The following is a 17989-nucleotide window of genomic DNA, read 5'->3' as shown; positions in this document are numbered from 1 at the left end:
CTGATGTCTTATCTTGTTTGGAGCAGCTTCAGATGATGTATGAGGTTAACTTCATGTAACCAGGAGCCGGCAGCCTGAATGCGTGTTTAATTATCTACAGTCTGAGATGAAATACAAGGTGACCCAGACATGCATGGTCTCCTGATTCAGTGTGTGTGTGAGCGCGGTGAAATATGAGGTGTGTCTCATCCTGCCACTTTCCATCACCTTGAATCATTATATCGTTAGCAACATACTCCGGGGACATCAGGCACACGCACAAGGGTTTCAGTTCTGTTTCCTGATGACCGGCGGGATGCAGTCTCCTTACAGGACTCACGTGTGCACAGTATCCTCTCCTCTCCAGTCCACTCCCCCTGAGGAGGAGCCCTGCTGAAAAATGACTCACTGAAGCCTGAATCACTCCAGGCTACCAAAACACTGCGTCCTCTGTTTTTGTTATCAGAGAGCGCAGTGTCCGGAGTTTTCCTCTGAGGGTTTGTCGTTGGTTTTCCAGCACGCTCCAGTTATCACACATTTGAGGAAAGACACTCAGGTTGTAACATGTTGAAACAATGATTTTTTACCTCGCAAAGTCAGCCATCCACTGCACCATTTCCTCAGTTTTGTGTATTTTAGTCTCTTAATGTGCACCATCTCATCTCTCTGGGTGAGACCTGCTTTTTTTCTGTTAAACCAATCTTAAGTCTTAGGGATGAAAGCATCTTGAAGCGATGCTGGTGGCATGAGAACATCCACAGCTCCGGTCCAGACAGACATCATGTTTTAATGAGACTGGATGGATTGACATTTTATACACTTCCTTGAGCGGATTTCTGATGACTTAGTGACGCTCTGACTTCTCCTCCAGCATCATCACCAGGGCTGACATGTGTTTGTTCTGATTGAAGGAAGTCTTAAAACTGTTGCATTAATTGAGACTTTGGCAAACTCACCGGGTTGAACCACGATAACCGACGTTTCCCCAACTTTTTATTTAGCACCAGCAGCAGCTACGGCTTTGGACTTAATTTATTTGGAATTTGAGGAACATGTCCTTACTCTCACTCTAACTTAAGGACCTGTGAGGAGCTTTCAGTTTGCGTTGATTTTGGCACCCCCTGTGGAGAAAGCTGTAGTTAACGGAGCAGGCTGGAGCGAAAAGGTCTAGAGGGACTGTTGTTGAGTCTTACTTGTGACAGCAAAAAGTTTTCTTGGTTCATTGTGTGTAAACTGTAAACATTAGCTCACAGTTTACACACCTGATCCACCAGGTAACTCTGGATCTCTCCTGCTCCAGTTTAGCTCTGAAGTTTCTCCTTTTTTCCTCCGGTGCATTAAATCTCTTTTTCCTCTGTGGACTCTGGCTCATAAAGGTGTTCACGTGTGTCAGCAGTAAATGGCATGACATCGGCGCGGTCAGAATCCCTCAGTATTAAGTTTATTTGTATTTTTGTCTCTTTGAAGCTGCAGGCCTGAACAGCTGATCAGTGCGCTGCAGGCTGAGGAGCACGTCTATGTTGCGTCCACAAATAATGCAAAAACCCAAAGGGTTATCTGATGTGACGTGAAAGTGAAGTGCTGACAAAAATCACAAGTGGAGCGTACACCTAACCCAAGATGAGAGCTGGGGTCTTAAGGCTGATTTATACTTCTGCGTCTCCCCTACGCAGCAGGGGCTGACGCGGACATGAGCCCCACAAACTTGTGCGTCGGTGTGTCTGTGTCGCGCAGCAATTCTCCGCCGAAACACTTGAGGGCAGTGTGGTCTCTCTGATAGCCGGTCGCCTGCTTCCGGTCCCGCTACGATCTCTGTTTACTTTTCCACAGAGATTCAGAGCGTGTTATGTTAATCTACAGCTGATACATGTTGCTGTTTATCATACAGACATGATTACATGAAGGATAGAGAGGAGGAGATGAAATACACGGCCGATGTGCGGCCGATGTCCGGGATCCCGGAAGTGTTGTAAATGCGGGAAATACAAAGCCGCCGAACCAATCACAGGGCTTGAGGTCCGCGTCGGCTCTACGGGGAGTTACATTTTGGAGGAGGTGCACGTCAGCTACGTGCGTAGGACTCGGCGTAGGTACGGGAGCTACGCGGACCCCTGGCGTAGGGTACGCCGTTGATTCAACGCAGAAGTATAAATCAGCCTTTAGTTTTTCCAAAACTTAGGTACAGTATGTGAATTGTGAAGGTAATGCCTTTGTGCACTTTTGTTCGTTGAGGTATGTATTACTTAAAGACTAAAAGAAGAAAAGAAAATGGGAGCGGTACAGGAGCGGGAGTCATTCTGAATGGGAGCAGGATGGGAGTGGGAGTCATTTTACCGGGAGTGGGACGGGACAAGATTTATTTCTGTGGGAGTGGGATGGGACAGGAGTGAAAATCCACTCCCGTGTCACCCTCTACTCCACCAACCCAGCAAGCTGCCAGCTCAAGCCAAATTCAGTCCAGACTAGGCTGTAATAAACTTCTATTTAAATAAAAATAAAATCATAACATAAAAAACAATAAATACAATCAGATAAAATAAAAGCAGATAAATACCACTAAATAATAATAATATTTAATAATATTTAAGCGACTTTGAGTACTAAGAAAAGCGCCATATAAATTCTATGAATTATTATTATTATTAAATAAAATCAAATCATTACAATACAATCATTAAAATAAAAGCAGATGGATACTAGAAAAGTAAAATAGAATCATACAATAAACTCATTAAAATAAATTAGATAAATGCCAGATATAATACAATAAAATTGATAAAATCAGATTAATATAAGACAAATAAAATTAGATTAAAAAATAACATAAACTAAGACAATAAAATATGAAATTAGAATTATGCTAAAACAATTATAATAATCATAATAATGCAGTCCAAGGCTAAAAAGGAATTACTATAACTAAACTGGACTACTGGACCTCTTCGAACTCATTCAAACCATCTGATGCTTAAGTACCACAGGTTCACTCTGAGCTTGGAAATCTGACTTTGTGCTCCAAATATGTGGAATTACTTACAACAGACTTTCAAGAAGGACACTCTTGTTTCTCCTTGACAATTCAAGTCAATTATCTCAGATCGCTTCATCTCGGGGTGCAGGTGTTTTCACTGAGTGTGACTCTTTTGCTTTACTTGGGTTTGTATTAGTTGTATCTCGACATCATTGTAAGAATATTTAAGGCTTTAAAAAAGGTTGATGATGATGAAGCTATCAGCATTTAAAGTCATCTAGAAGTGAGAAATACCAAAGAGAAGCAGCTCTAAGCTTTGGTGTTAAAAGGATTCTAAATGTTGAAGTCTAAAACTTTCTCTTGACTGTCTGTCCTTTGTACTGCAACATGAGGAGACTCTGCAGACTAGCCCTCATTAAATAATATCCAGTGGAGATCCTCACCCTGAATGTTTTTCACAGAGTATGGACTTTTTTCTCCCTCTGAGCCTGTGACATGAAGCATGAAGAGAAAAACTGTTGTAGAGATGTAACTTTAAATATATGGAGTGTCAAATTCTGATGTTTGACAACCACATCGAGAAAACAGTGAAACAAACAACATTCCAACTTTGAGTCATTGTAAAGATACTGCTTTTCAATTAGACGAAGGAGACTACAAAGAGTTTAACTCACATTAAAGAGAGAGATGTGTTCTCTTTGTTTCAGATCGACCAAAACCCCAGAGAAGACTTCAACCTGACATCTGACGGAGAGTTCAACGCCATCAAGTCTCTGGTGTTGGGCAGAGTGCACGGTAAGTGAGGAAACAGTAAAAGCAGAGACAAGGCCTCTTTACTTAGAGAGCACTCAGACTGGCACTTATCTAAACAACACGGAGATGCTCGGACTCATGCAACACTCAAAGTGTGCCCTCTTATAAAAACTAAAGTAGTAAGTACACAAATCTGTTTTCAAACACAATGAAAATATAAATCAATTTATCATATTAGGTGCTAAGAAGTGCTGAGAAGAGGTTTAGAAAAACATGTTCAGCTTAAAGTGAAGTTTGGCAACATAATGTGCCTGTTCTTTTGTTACACTCTAAACAGAGGCGCACATCTACCTCAGCATGTTTTAAACGTGTGCATATTTGATGCTGTTAAGTTAAAGCAGAGGTCATATAGATTAATAAAGCACTAGACATTCACTCACTCACATTTTGTGACTTTTCAAACGTCATACCTCTTAAGTCCAGGATGTTTTTTTCACATAGATTGAGTATGTAAGTCTTAACAGCCTTAACTTCAAACTTTACACGTTTGAAACTAAATAGGTGTGATGCACCACAAATTATATAAAAGATGTAGACCTTGAAAACACAATATAGACCAGGTTGTTTGTGGACTTCTGTTTTGAAACCTTGAGTTTTGACAGCTGCTTGTTTTTGTCTTTTTGGATAAAGATGTGACTGTTTTTGATTTTGTTTTGTTTTTTAATGGGAGCTGCTTCAGAGCTTGATAGATACTGATACCCACTATCCTTATAATGATACTCAAATTTCACCCACCAAAGAAGCTGGAGCATAGTCAGTGTTCTGCTATAAAGTTGGGCATTTTAATATGAAGCCTAATCAAGATTGTCTCACTTTTGGAGCCAACCTCAAGTGGCCATTTGAGGAACTGCAGGTTTTGGCACTTCCTTATTTGCTACACATTCTGCCCAAGCGGCAACCTCCAGTCTAAAAATATGAGTCAATGTGGAAGTGTTAAAAGCTGCAGTTCATCGAGGATCCGCTTGAGGCTGGCTCCGGAAGTACCGGAAGTCACATACACATGAATGGGAAAAAGACGATCTTTACAGCATTAATAAACATGTTTACAGCCTGGTTCAAAAGACGAGTGTAGTCTGAACAGCTCATTTCTCGATGTCCTCTCACTGTGAGGGGGGTGAATTTTTTTCTAATTCGGCAATTTCGAAGATATTGAGATTACTAGTCTTCCAATGAGAGGCACAGCTGCCTGCAGGAACAGTGTAGCTGTTGGCTAGGAGGCTCAAAGCCCGCCTCTTTACGTCACACTGGCTAGACAGAAGCAATATGGCTGCCGCTGCCGATTGGCTTCAAAACAGCGTTCAGAAACAGATGGGTGATGTCACGTATACTACGTCCATATTTTTTACAGTCTATGATTCTGCCCTGTTGCTTTTCTACACAAGACTATGTCATATGACTATCTGGAGTTTTCACCAAAGGTTGTATTAAACATGGAGGTAGTTTTACTGCCTTCACCTGTTGATTTCTGCAGGGTTTTGATGCCAAACGATTGCAGTTGCCATATTGAAAGTTGCTGACACAACCTGATTTTCAATCAGTCTAACCACAGGCAAAGAGGTGGAGCTGAGGAAGGCCTTTACGGCCAAATTCCTCCTGATCTGTGTCCGGTCTGTCTCTGATCTGTCACAGCACAGGATCTGATAGTCAATGTGTTAACTTCCACTGGATCCACTCTGTTGCATTTAGGCTTTGTCTCTGATCTGGATGCTGGAGCACGATGCATCAATCTCAACAGAGCAGATGGAGCGGGACAGGAAGTCAGGCACCAAAACAAAATGAAAACATCCGGTTAATTTTCAGAATAAAACACTCTGTGTTATCACCAGATCGTATTTCACTTAACTACAACAACAAACCGTCATGATGAGCGGAGCCAGGCCTGGAGGCAACAGGTCAGAGGTTTTCAGAGGACCAGAAAGACAACATGGATGAGGAGAGGAGGAGGAGAATCCTTGATTCAGTCATTACCACGGGGAAACCCTTGGTCACATGACTCCAGCTGTCCGGTAGTCCTGACACAGATCTGGTGGAAGTGTTGTTGCAATCAAGTACAACTCGCCTTGCTACCAAATAATGCAAATATATGCATTTCCCTTAACTTTAATATTATAGAAACAAATGAGCAATACAAAAAAAGTCTCTGTGAACAATGTGAACAAGCAAAGAAATGAGAAGATAAAAATGTTTTAATATCAGGCTGTAAAAATGTTTAAATCGACTGTAATAACTATCCGTTTAATTTGGGCTCAATGGGGATTCTTTGGCTTTTGGAGCCAGCCCCAAGTGGACACTCGAGGAACTGCAGTTTATTTTTATGCTTGGTTTTATGATCCATATCAACATTCATCAGTGATGCTGGCTGTAGTCAAAAGGGGGTGTAGTTTTAAGTGGATTTAGTGAGGTATCATTTGCAGAGGTGCATTATGTTGGTTATTCAATTATCTTAACTCGCTCTAATCCAGGATCTCAAACTGTTTGGCCAAAGCTCTCTCTGTCTTCAGTTATTGGGTCGTCCTCTGTCCTGCTACCGAAGCGGAACAGAAGTCCATTTAGTGGAGGCTTTATTGCATAGCGCCTCCAAACAGGGTTGTTTTATTGCACTGTTGTCTCAAATTAGCAGTGAAGTCCTGGACGGGGACCTGTTACAGAGCTGGGGTGAGACTGTAATTTAGCTCGGTCACGGCTCCATCAGAGAGGGACGGGTACTGTGAGCGGCTGAGAGGCGAGCAGAGAAGCTGAAATGTTACAATGAAAGGAAAGACGAAAAGTTATCATAAAGTAATAGCATATTAAAATATATATCTTAAAAATATTGTATATCATCTGGTCATTATTCCTACTTTTTAATAGGATGCAGTTATTGGGGTGAAGGAGGTGCAGAGGTTGCCTTCGTATGCTAATTAAACTAACAGAGTATTTTAATGGGATGCCACAAAAGCAAACAAAATGTTCTTTTTATTAAATCCAATACAGACTTTGACCTTGTTAGGCTTTTTCTAATCTCTCAGTGCCTAAATAAATTGGTTTCAGCCTTTAAGTATCTCCCTCCATTAAAAATATAATTTGACACGCTGTTAAAGGCTTGCAAATTCCTAGCTAAGTAACATGCTCGTTATGTGAGGCACACAAGAGACATGTCTTCTGGAAACCCTTACACAAATCATCCAGTTTCTGCAGTCTTTAAGGTCGTAAAGCTCCAGTGTAGTGTGAGTCAGCTTTGTGTGTTTTAACCCCGCCATGTCAGCATGTGACCGGTCCTCCCCTCCGTCAAACCAGAGGAGTCAGAGAGTCAGATCAGGATCAGAAAAGCGTCAGGAAAGTGGGTTTTCTGTCGCTCCCTGCCAGCCCTGTCATCCATCAGCCTAACTAATGGACCCGGAAGGAACACAGAGAGGCAGAGAGGCAGAGAGAGGTGATGGAGTGAGGAGTGTTTCTGCTGAGAGGCTGCTGTAATGTCTCCTGCTGCTCTCATCAACATGCAGATGTGTTCTGGTAAAACCACTGTCACCTCTCAGTCATGCACTCAGACACTGATGCAGCTGTTTACAGCGGTAATGTCAGTTTTCACAGCTGCTGTTTACTCTGCTGTGAGGAGGAAGAGAAGGAGGAGAAGGATGAAGGGATTAAAGTCGATATAACGCACAGATAGAGGTGAGAGTGAAAACCTGTCTGGTGGAGTGATAGATGCAGACAGAGAGCCGAGTCGCTGGCAGCTTGTCTGCAGTAATGAGGGTGTTGAGTGTGTGTTTGGTTTTCCCTCTGATTGGACAGAGATGAGCATTATGGATCCTGACTTAATGACAGTTTGTGTCCTGCAGTCTCGGTAAATAAGCGAATGTACAACAGAATAATGTACACAACATAATGATTAGACGTGTTTTCAGGTGTTTAATCAGTCCAAGTCAATCTACTGCACGCCAACGTTCCCACAATGAGGAGACTCTGACTGCAGCTGAGTCAACAAACCTGTAGGTAAAAAATGACGGATATTTATCTACGAATGTGACACTGCTTCAGATCCGGGAAAAAATATGCTTCATTAGGAGATCTAAAGGTGCATTTCGACCAAGAGCTCCAGGGTCTTTTAGCCCCAAGACTACTTTCCCCTGAACTAAAAGGTTCCTGTGCCCCCATTGTTGTCTGCGTTTTGACCGCGGGCTGAAGTCCCGGGTAGATTGTGCAAATCAGGCCAGTGAAGAAAAAAAAAAAGTAAATGCACTACACCACCAGACCAGTAGAGGGCAGTAAAACAAAGAGGAAGCCATTCATCAGAGATGACACCATAGAAGCAGACGGACAGGCAGGTATTATTATGAGCAACACAACAGTTAGCCTGTTAGCATGAAGAGACTCAGCTGGCGCTGTTTTAGATGGTGCTATATTTCATCACAGATGGATTCACTGAATCAACACGTGAGAGGAGATCAGCGCGAGTAGCAAAGACGTTTCAACACGGCTTTAAAATCCTTATGAACTCAAAAAGCCGTGGAAGAGATCGGACGGTGTTTTGGTTTAAACAGCGACCCTGTTAACTGGAGACTCTCAGCCGGATGCATCCCTCATGAACGTCTTTAGACGATCATTAAATATCTGATGAGGATATTTTGAAATCTTAATAAAAACTAAACTAGTTTGCATTCCCAGGAACTCCCTCTGTGTTTCAACAGCTGTGTAAACTCCACAAACACTGACACGTTCAGCTGAAGGCCTCCAGTTTACAGGGTCACTTTTAAAACCGTAACACCGGGAGAGACGCACTCACGGTGGGCTAGAAGACTACTGTTACAAGCTGCTAAATCAAGAGAATCTCAGCTTCTTCTTTTGAAAAGTACACACACATACAAAAAAGATAGAACAAATAAAAACTAATGAAAGAAAGAGAAATCAAGTGAATCACAGATGTGTGTGATGTTATTGTGGACGGCGGGCGGAATAAACACACTGCAGTTAATCTACCAATCAGACACGTTCAGCTTTGCACGTCCTGCCCCGTGAAAGCCCCGGGACCTTTGAAAAGTACTACCCCTCTAGCAGGGGCTTTTTAGGGGGGAGATTATGTACCCTTGAACTAAATTTAGACCCTGGGTCCACCGGTTGAAACGCACGTAGTTCAGGGGTAAAATCCCTGCGTAGAAACCGCCTTAACATGCCTTATATTCTCCTGAATGCGTACAAGCTTGTAGCAGACATAACATACGTGGCTCTGCATCTTTCATCCCAGTATATACGTGATTAATTTGCCCTTTGCACACTGAAAGTCTGCAACAACGCCACTAGAAACTCATGCATTTGTACTTTTATATTGATCCTGCAACAGCGTGATATTGTCGTCTCAGTGAGTCCACATCAGGCACAGCAGTAGGACGACTTTGTCAATCAATCAATCAATCACTCAGACTTAATTCATAAAGTTCTTTTCATACAATGACATTGTAACACAAAGTGCTGTAAATAAAAACAACTTAAAATAGAATAACTTTTAAAAAGGGATATATAGAAATGAAAATAAAAAGATCCCCCATCCTAATCCCAGCCCCAGCCTCGACTCCAAACCCACCCCCCAATCCAAAGGTTAAGAACATGATTTATGCAACAATAATAATAATAACAATGAAAATAAAATAAATAAATAAATGAAAAATAAAAAAGAAGTTGCTGAACGAACTGAGGAAACGCTCTCATGATATCTTAGTGAGGAAACACTGGAGGTAAAATAAGATGTTAAAACTCAACACAGGAAATTAAACTCACCAAAATAAAGATAATAAAAGACTAAAATATGAAAACATTAAAAGAGAATAAGATGATATACTTAAAATAAATAAATAAATAAAAACATAAAAATGCAATAAAATAAAAAGTGACAACATTTTGAACTAAATAAATAAATAAAGTAGGGTGAAATAAAACTTCTTTAAGAATGTCCCACCATCATGAAACTTTAAACACTCAGATTGAAGGCAAGATGTCACAGGAGCATAAATACCTCACCTTGAACTGGTGGTATGAAAAGGCCTATTAACTCTTTATTTGAAAGCATTGTTGTGGATCTAGTGTGTTATGAATGTTTGCAATGAGATCTAAACCATGTCCAAAGGTTCCCTCACTCATCAGCAGTTATTGGGAGCACCTGTGGTCTCCCTCAGCTGGTGGCAATCAGCTCAGGGAGGTTATATGAGGAGGCTGAGGTCTTCTTGTTCTGTTGGATTTTGCTCACAAGAGGGTCAAAACCTTCAGTTGTCTTTTTTGGTAAATGAGTGAGAGTTTGAGTTTGGATGCATGAGTTCTTCCCGATCAATGACTCGCGCTTCCTTTTTGTTTTTGGCCAAATTATTTAGTTTGTCCATCTTTTGATAGAATTAGTGGGAGTCATATTTCCTACAGCATCTTTAAGAAAACAGAAGGTTTCTTTCTTTGACTTTCTTATTGAGTCCAGTTGTAGTTAGTTTCCCACACACGTGATCCCTGTCCTTCAGGTTTTGTTTTGGGGGAAACATAACAGCATGGAAATGAGGCTCCAGTGTGCAAAAAGTCTACTTTAGCTGGCAACATCCCTTTTTTTCCATTAAAGCAGTAAACCTCAGTAGCTCTTTAATGTCCTTTTTTAACTTTTTGTCTCCAAGCTCAATGTCATAACGCTCAACAAGCTCCAACAGTTGCTCTCTATTGCAACTACTCAAAAGTTCCTCAGAAGGGGAATGAATGAAATTCGCAACAGCAGCCATGACTGGACAGCAACAACTCCCAAGGCGCAACAAGAACCAAAACTTTCCCACTAGCTACCTACTCAAAGACTAACTAATCTTGCCCCTAGTCTTCATGCAGCTACTAACAGTGGGTACTTACACTCTCAAAACCACTGGAACCAAAAGGGCAACTTTAAAACAGGGACCCCTTCAATTCCAGGGAGGTGCCCCCTCAGAGACAACTGCTCAAACACTTTCACTGCAGCACTACCAGGAATCATGAATGAATCACAAAGGGGAAACGCTCCTTCAGCCTACCAGGGAAAGCTTTTACTCAAGCGTTTGCACATCAAACAACCAATACTGGCCAAATGGCTCAAGTTAACACAGGGGGCCGGTCTACTGAAGGGTTGCGTGTATAAAAACATGTGCAAACTTGATAGCGCACGCAAAGCAGATGTACTAACCAGGAGCACCGAGGATTGCGTCTGTCAAACGAGCAAAATAGCACTCGCTATCCATTTAGCGTGTTTGCCTTCATGAATACATGTAGATCATCAGAGCACACAAAATACTGGGAGGAGGAGATGCGAATGTGATCATTTAGCACATGCAATTTGATTTATCAAACCTGAAGCAGATAGCGTGCGGTGTTTTTGTGTCTATATTTAGAACTTTTGAAAGGCAGGTGCAAACTGGCACAGCGTTACGCACAAATGGCTGCAGTCACTGTGGCGAGAAGGAGGCATAGGTGCAATGACAGACAACGGAGAGAAAGAATCTTCCGTCTGCGTGCCAACATTTTTGGACGGTCAGAAATAAAAATAGTAGAGACATATCGTCTATCCAGCAATGCCATTTTTGAGCTGCTGGATGACCTAATTAAGGGCTGATTTGGAGCCAGTCACAAAAAGGAGCCATGCCATATCTCCTATGGAGAAACTCCTTGAAACACTGCATTTTCTTGTGTCTGGATCATTCCAGTGCACCGGCATCTCCCAGTGTCCACCCATGCGTAATGAACAAGTGTCCCAGCAGAGCGCACACAACATTGGACACAGCTCTCACCTCCTGATCAATGGCCTGTAACCCATCCGTCTGACTTCTTTGTTGCTGCGGCAACTCCCGATCACAGTCATCACAATAATCTGGACGCCTTCAGGGCTCTGCTGAGGGGTTTTCTGGTCTGAGCTGATTTGAGGAGTACGGCGGGGATTGTCAGAAATCTGATGAAGATTCTCCGTTTAAGAAAAAAGAGAGACATTATTTTTACAGACAACTCACTAAAACTCACAAATCACGATTTTTTTCCATTCTATATTCAATGAGACACACGAAGCAAATTCATTTTGAACTAATACCAAATAATAAAATACCTCTCCTCTGCATTTTACAATGGCTTATTGATCACAACGGTTAGAGAAGACACAGCTGATATATTTGATGAAAAAAAGGTATTAAAAGTGTGTCTTACAGGTTGAATTTTATAGATACAGAGATCTAGAATGAGGTTCAGACATGAAATTTACAACCAAATGAGGATGTAGGCTTGGCCTGGTGGTTAAGTGGCATGCCCCATGTACAGGGGCTACAGTCCTCAAGCCCAAGTTCGTAGCCTGCGGGCGGCACAGGTTTGCAGAGTGCAGGGAGCCCAGGTTTGCAGCCTGCGGGCAGCCAAGGTTCACATTGTCAGGCGGCCCAGGTTCACATTGTCGGGCGGCCCAGGTTCACATCGGCGAGTGGCCCAGGTGTGCAGCCTGCAGGCGGCCCAGGCTCACATTGTTGGGCGGTCCAGGTTCACATCAGCGAGTGGCCCAGGTTCGCAGCGTGCGGGCAGCCCAGGTTTGTGGCCCAATTTGGCAGCCTGCGTATGGCCCAGGTTTGTGGCCCAGGTTCGCAGTGTGCGGGGAGCCCAGGTTTGCAGCCTGCTGGGCTGCCCAGGTTGGCAGCCTGCTGGCCCTCACTGTGTGTCACATACTGCTTTCCCTCCCAGTTCCCTGCTCTGTGTGTTTTTAAATGCAGATGATTAAAATTCACATCAATCTAAATTGACCCAAACTTTTGGGTTCTTGGACTGTTCTCCAGCCGATGCTTTGACCTCCTTTGCTCTCCACATGGACCTTTTACCTGCAATCAAACATGAAAGGTCAAAACTAACCAGGCAACAAAGTAAAACCAGAACACAGAATCTGTCTCTCACTTACAGATTTTGCATTCATATGAGGATATCTGTTTACAGTGATTAATCAAACCTTAATTAGATTACGTCTCTTGTTGCAGAGACGACAAACAAGAGTCATGATGAGTAATTTCACATCACCGTCTGGTTTAATGTTTGAAAACATCCTGGAGTCAGATTTGTGTCGGTTGGGAGCAGGAAAAGTTTCTTATTATGCAGTTTACATCAATGATACTCATTCAACTCTCCATCCTCACAGGGTCTGATGATCTGGATCCAGACCTGGCCCGGGTGTCGTCTCTGGGTTTCACCGGCTGTCTGTCTGTGGTCCACTTTAACACCATCAGCCCTCTGAAAGCTGCTCTGCTCCACCCACACACCAGCCCTGTCATCATCAGCGGACCTTTAGTCCAGTCCAACTGTGGCTCCTCGGCTTCAGCCAATCCCTACGCAGTGGAGAACACACACCACCTGTCAGGTAAGAGGGTTGGGTCTTAGAATATTAATACACTCATGATAAAGTCTGAGTAGAGCCCCCATTATGAGTCTGTCCCCATCTCCTCCTCCATGGTTCCTCTTGAGTTGCGACCCACAACAGTAACTACAACCGCAGCCCAGCCTGTGTGTGAATACCATGACAGCAGGAGCCATCACCTGTTTGAAACTGCTTCCAAACAAACAATGTCACAGGTGCCATTTTTATCCATAACCCCCAGGAGTTATGTCACAACCCCCATTAAGGTCAGGACCTTAACAGCAGAATCCCACCAGATCCGTCTCCAGTCTGTCTACTATCCATCACGGCACCAAAGTTAAAAGGTTTTTATTCTAGTCAATGTGTTAACTTCAACTGGATCCACTCAGATGATGAGCGGAGCCAGGCCTGGAGTCAACAGGTCAGAGGTTTTCAGAGGACCATAAAGACAACATGGATGAGGAGAGGAGGAGTAATTACTGAGGGAAAACCTCGTTGACATGACTCCAGTTGTCCAGCGGTCCTTCTCCGTGCTGCGTTCTGAAAACACAGCCGGTGGGTGTAAACGGACGAGAGAGCACAGAGCACAGACGTACCCGACACGGATCTGGTGAAAATCAGATGTCAGGTTGAGAATCACTGACTTATCAAACATGTCGCGCTGCTCTCACATACATTTGCTGTAAAATATTTAAAAGCAAAACTCCCGACTTGTGGTGCCTCTTTAAGCATCCTGGAAGGAACTGTTGCTGGATAAGACTGCACATGAACACATCTGCTTATGTTGAAGGGCCAAGCCTGAAGTGGATAGAGCACACCTCCTCTCTCTTTAATGTGCATGCATGAAAAGTGAAGGCAGGGAGAGCATCAGCAAAGACTGCTGGAGATAATCAGTCAGTGCAAATGAGCAGTTATTGGACTGGAAGCATTAAATAAGAAGCTGGTTGTTGACATTATATTCAAACTCTCTCCATCTTCTCTGGGGTAAATCTCCTCTCACTAAAGCAGCGTGTGTCCTCTCTGTCTTTACATTCTGTGTGTCTTAATTGCATGAAAGCTGATTTTGCTACTTACAGGAGGCTCATTAATAGCATACAGTCCCCTCCTTGTTTGTTGGAGAGTAATGACAGCGTGATCAATGCTTTAATTAAATTAGATCACACAGGGGGAAAGTTTCCTCCGGGACTTGATTTCCTCTGAGCTCGCTGTCATCCACTTTGTGAAGCTTTATTAGAGTCATTGAAAAGCTGATGCAGTATTCCCCCACCTCCTCCCAATGACTTTGTGATCTTGTCTATCGATTGTCTTTTTGCTTTTGTATTCTCTTGTCTGATCTAATTGGTTTATGCATTTGCTAATTACCCTTTCAACTTATTATATGACTTCCTCTTTGTGTCAATTTGCATGTTCTGCTGCTTGGTGCATGTTAATTTTTCCTCTTCTCTTATTTCCCCCTTGTCTTCTTCCTCCTGCTCTCTCTCTCTCTCTCTCTCTCTCTCTCTCTCTCTCTCTTTTAGACCAGTCTGGTTCTGTGGGTTCAGGGGAACCTTTAGTCAATGCCATCAGGACTGACTCAGCTCTGATTGGAGGTATTAAGCTTTTTCAATGTATTGAACTGTACTTGAACAGCAACCCTTGTCATCTTCAAGAATATGCAGACACTCCATTCCATAAGTATGTGGAGTTATTGCAGAAGTATAAACCAGGCTTAACTCTGGCTGATCTAAAACAATTTAAGAGGTGGAGTTGAGGCCATGACCTTGCTGTGCCACCTGTCAGTCAAATCAGCTATGTCCCTAATTTGGATTAATTATATATAAATATTAGACTTAATATGATCAAAACAGATGTGTTACTAAAACTCACCTCATGTACAGTGTGTACAAATGAAGAAATTAGCTATAGAGACCAAACTGTTTCTTGTACAAGGCTGTACGTTTACTTTCTAATATTGGTGCTAATGTGGCTTCCTCAGCTTTTAGAGACAGCCTCTAGTGGACACTGGAAGAACTGCAGGTTTTGTACTTCAGAGGTTATCTCTTGGTTGCAGCCTTGTATTAAAGTCTTGGTTTCTATTTGTCAATCAATCAATCTTTGTTTATATAGCGCCAGATCCCAACAAATGTTACCTGAAGACTCTTTCCAAACAGAGCAGGTCTAGACCGTACTCTATGTTCTATTATCAACAAAGACCCAACATCAAGACAGGATAAGATCCAGTCCCATCTTACAGACAGGACTCAGTCTGATCTCATCTTAATCCACCATGAGCAGAGCACTTTGCAGCATTTAGCAAGTTACAGTGGCAAGGACAAACTTCCTTAAACAGGCAGAAACCTCCAGCAGGACCAGACTCATGTTAGACACACATCTGCTGAGACTGAGATGGTGTTAGTGGGAATGCTTTTCTTCAACAAACTGTTACTCAAGACAAAATTCAAGACAAATACATAAAAAAATAAAGTCTAAAGGTTACACCTCGCTCTCACTGGGTTGAACAAAGTTGAGCTCAAAACGTTAAGCTTCTAGAAATAGTGAAGCGACGTCCCGGGCTAGAGTCCATTTAAAACTCATTTAAAACTTTGTTGCCCTGCCAGCACAGATTGATTCAAAGGGAAGTCTGAAAAGGTTCAATCTATACTCTTATAGATAGAAAAGGTGAGACATGGAGAAAAGTCATTTAAAACTGTCCATTAAGCTGGCCTGGCTCTGTCTCAGTGCACAAAGGGCAGCTCACCTAATTAAACATTTGCAGGAAAGACTCGCTGATGAGAAAACTTTTCTGCAGTTATCGTAAAAAGAGTGGAGTCTTTATAATGTAATGTAGTATTAAATTGATTTCAGGCTTATTTTGAAATTCCAATTAGGGGAAACCTGCCCTCATATTCCTGAATGTGCTCAGCAGAGCAGAAGAGTCCGATAGATACAAAAGATTGAAAATGAGTTTAATGTACTTGGAAGTTAGATTAGAGAGATAATCACAACGTTAGGAAATTAAACGGCTGGAGATGAAATTGGCAGATTTTTTCAGATTTGAGGCGTTCAACTCTTTAAATATTAAAAAAATTATATGTTATATCATATCGTATCCCTCCTCTCTCCTGCAGGTGTCATAGCAGTGGTGATCTTTGTGGTCGTGACCGGCTTGGCCATAACAGCCAGATTCCTCTACAGGAGAAAAGAGACGTATCGAAACCAGGAGGTGAAGGGGGTCAAACAGGAGGACAGTCAGGACTTCCCCTTTAATAACCACACTGACTCCCAGAATGCCTCTGGGGAAAACCCAAAGGAGTATTTTATTTAATGGGAGGCTTGATGGACTGCAGAGACGTGGAGCAGACCGGTTGTGTCCTGAGGACTTCACGCTGCACTCAGAGCCAATCAGAGACTTCGCCGACTGAAGAGTGGCGGCGAACGGGAACGACTCCCGGTGTTGGGTTTCTGTCGCTCTTCTGTAAATTGTTCATATAAACTTGCAACCGTGTTGGACTCCTGAGGTGTTGATATCCTTGTTTTAACTGTAAATATCTCCAATGTAAATGTTGATTTAGTGTCTTTGTAACAACCTCTGGCTGATGTCACTTTGTAATATTGAACTGTTGGATATGATGCTGGTTTCAGTAGCTTTTGATGGTGTACGGTTGGGTAAAACTTTCAGCTACACTCATATAATTTGCGTTCTTTTTAAATGCTTGACCTTGAGATTGGCAGGATGTCATTTACACCCTGCAGAGGTTAAGTTATTATACATGACATGATTTCACCATCCTTTATAGGATTGCTCAGAGCCTTCCAGTAACATTTGAAGGTTTTTGTCACCCTACCAACTTCTCTTAACTGACAACGATAACAAATGCATTAACACTTTAACATGGGAGATCCAGGTTACTTTGGCGAGTGTTTCTGTTCTTGCTGATGTCATTATTGTCCTGTAACTTCTTGCTTGTATGCTGAACTAAAACAGCTTGTGAGAATGAAAAATCTAAACTCCTGAGCCCTACTGCCCACAAATACATGGAAAAAGTTTAGTAAATTTCTGCAGCAGTGTCTCAGCTTAGTTTTACTTAAAGCTCCAGTGAGCCCCCTCCCTTGTGGCGGTACCCCTTAAACCTTTACTGGTTTTGTCTGTGCAAGTGTAGCTATGAAAGGTTACACTGTCACTGTGAATCTTTGCTTTAAAAAAATTCAGATTCATCTGCATGCCGCACATTATCTCCTGACACCTACCGCCTCACAGCAGTTACAGACATTGAATGGAACTTTTCATCTTGAATTCAGTCGTCTTGTTTGCTTTTGGAGGTCATAATCAGTCATTACTGTTCATTTTAGTCTGTTTCCTAACCAGCTAAAAACTCCTCAAGAGGGCTCTAAACATGCTCACGTCAGTATAAGTACATTTACTTGAGTCATACCCCTAAAAAGATTCAATGTAATGAAGTAATAAGTGAGAATTTTCTCAACTTTGATGTCAACAATGATTCTTAAAATCGTCTTTAATCAGTATTTGATAAATTCAAATAATTTCAGAAGCTTTATTTTCTTTAAATTCTGGTTCCTGTTATTTAACCTTAATAAATACCACAAATTAAATATTACAGGAACTTTTTGTTTGAGAATAATTGCGTGAATGTTTGAAGGAGTGCAGACTTTAAATATCTGAGCTATGATCGGGGTCATTGATAAAACTTTCTCAAGTGTCTTTATTCTATTGCAACTTGTCCCATTGTCAAAAGCTGTAGGACAGATGTCACACCCCTTCCTCTAACCAAAACACACATTTAACTTACCGATAAAATGTCAAAAATCCCTCTGATCACATCAGTACGGATTCTTGTGTTGTTTTGAAGCGTACATTTATCGCTTTGGAAAGTTTGATGACTCTCTTG

At 42.1% G+C, this 17989-nt stretch overlaps 1 protein-coding gene across 1 annotated transcript in view; it reads left to right on the top strand.

Annotated features, from left to right (window-relative positions):
- LOC117826857 (contactin-associated protein-like 4) overlaps positions 1-17152 on the top strand; it is a 176865-nt gene extending 159713 nt beyond the window's left edge. Inside the window, exons 21-24 of the mRNA XM_034703237.1 lie at positions 3658-3745; positions 12888-13106; positions 14621-14692; positions 16211-17152. Coding sequence (XP_034559128.1) covers positions 3658-3745; positions 12888-13106; positions 14621-14692; positions 16211-16407 — 576 coding nt within the window. The 3' untranslated portion in view covers positions 16408-17152. The remainder of the gene's footprint in view (positions 1-3657; positions 3746-12887; positions 13107-14620; positions 14693-16210) is intronic.
- The last annotated feature ends 837 nt before the right edge of the window (positions 17153-17989 follow it).

The sequence above is a fragment of the Notolabrus celidotus genome, chromosome 15, assembly GCF_009762535.1.
Source record: "Notolabrus celidotus isolate fNotCel1 chromosome 15, fNotCel1.pri, whole genome shotgun sequence".
NCBI lineage: Eukaryota > Metazoa > Chordata > Actinopteri > Labriformes > Labridae > Notolabrus > Notolabrus celidotus.
This window is presented reverse-complemented; position numbering and strand designations above follow the sequence as displayed.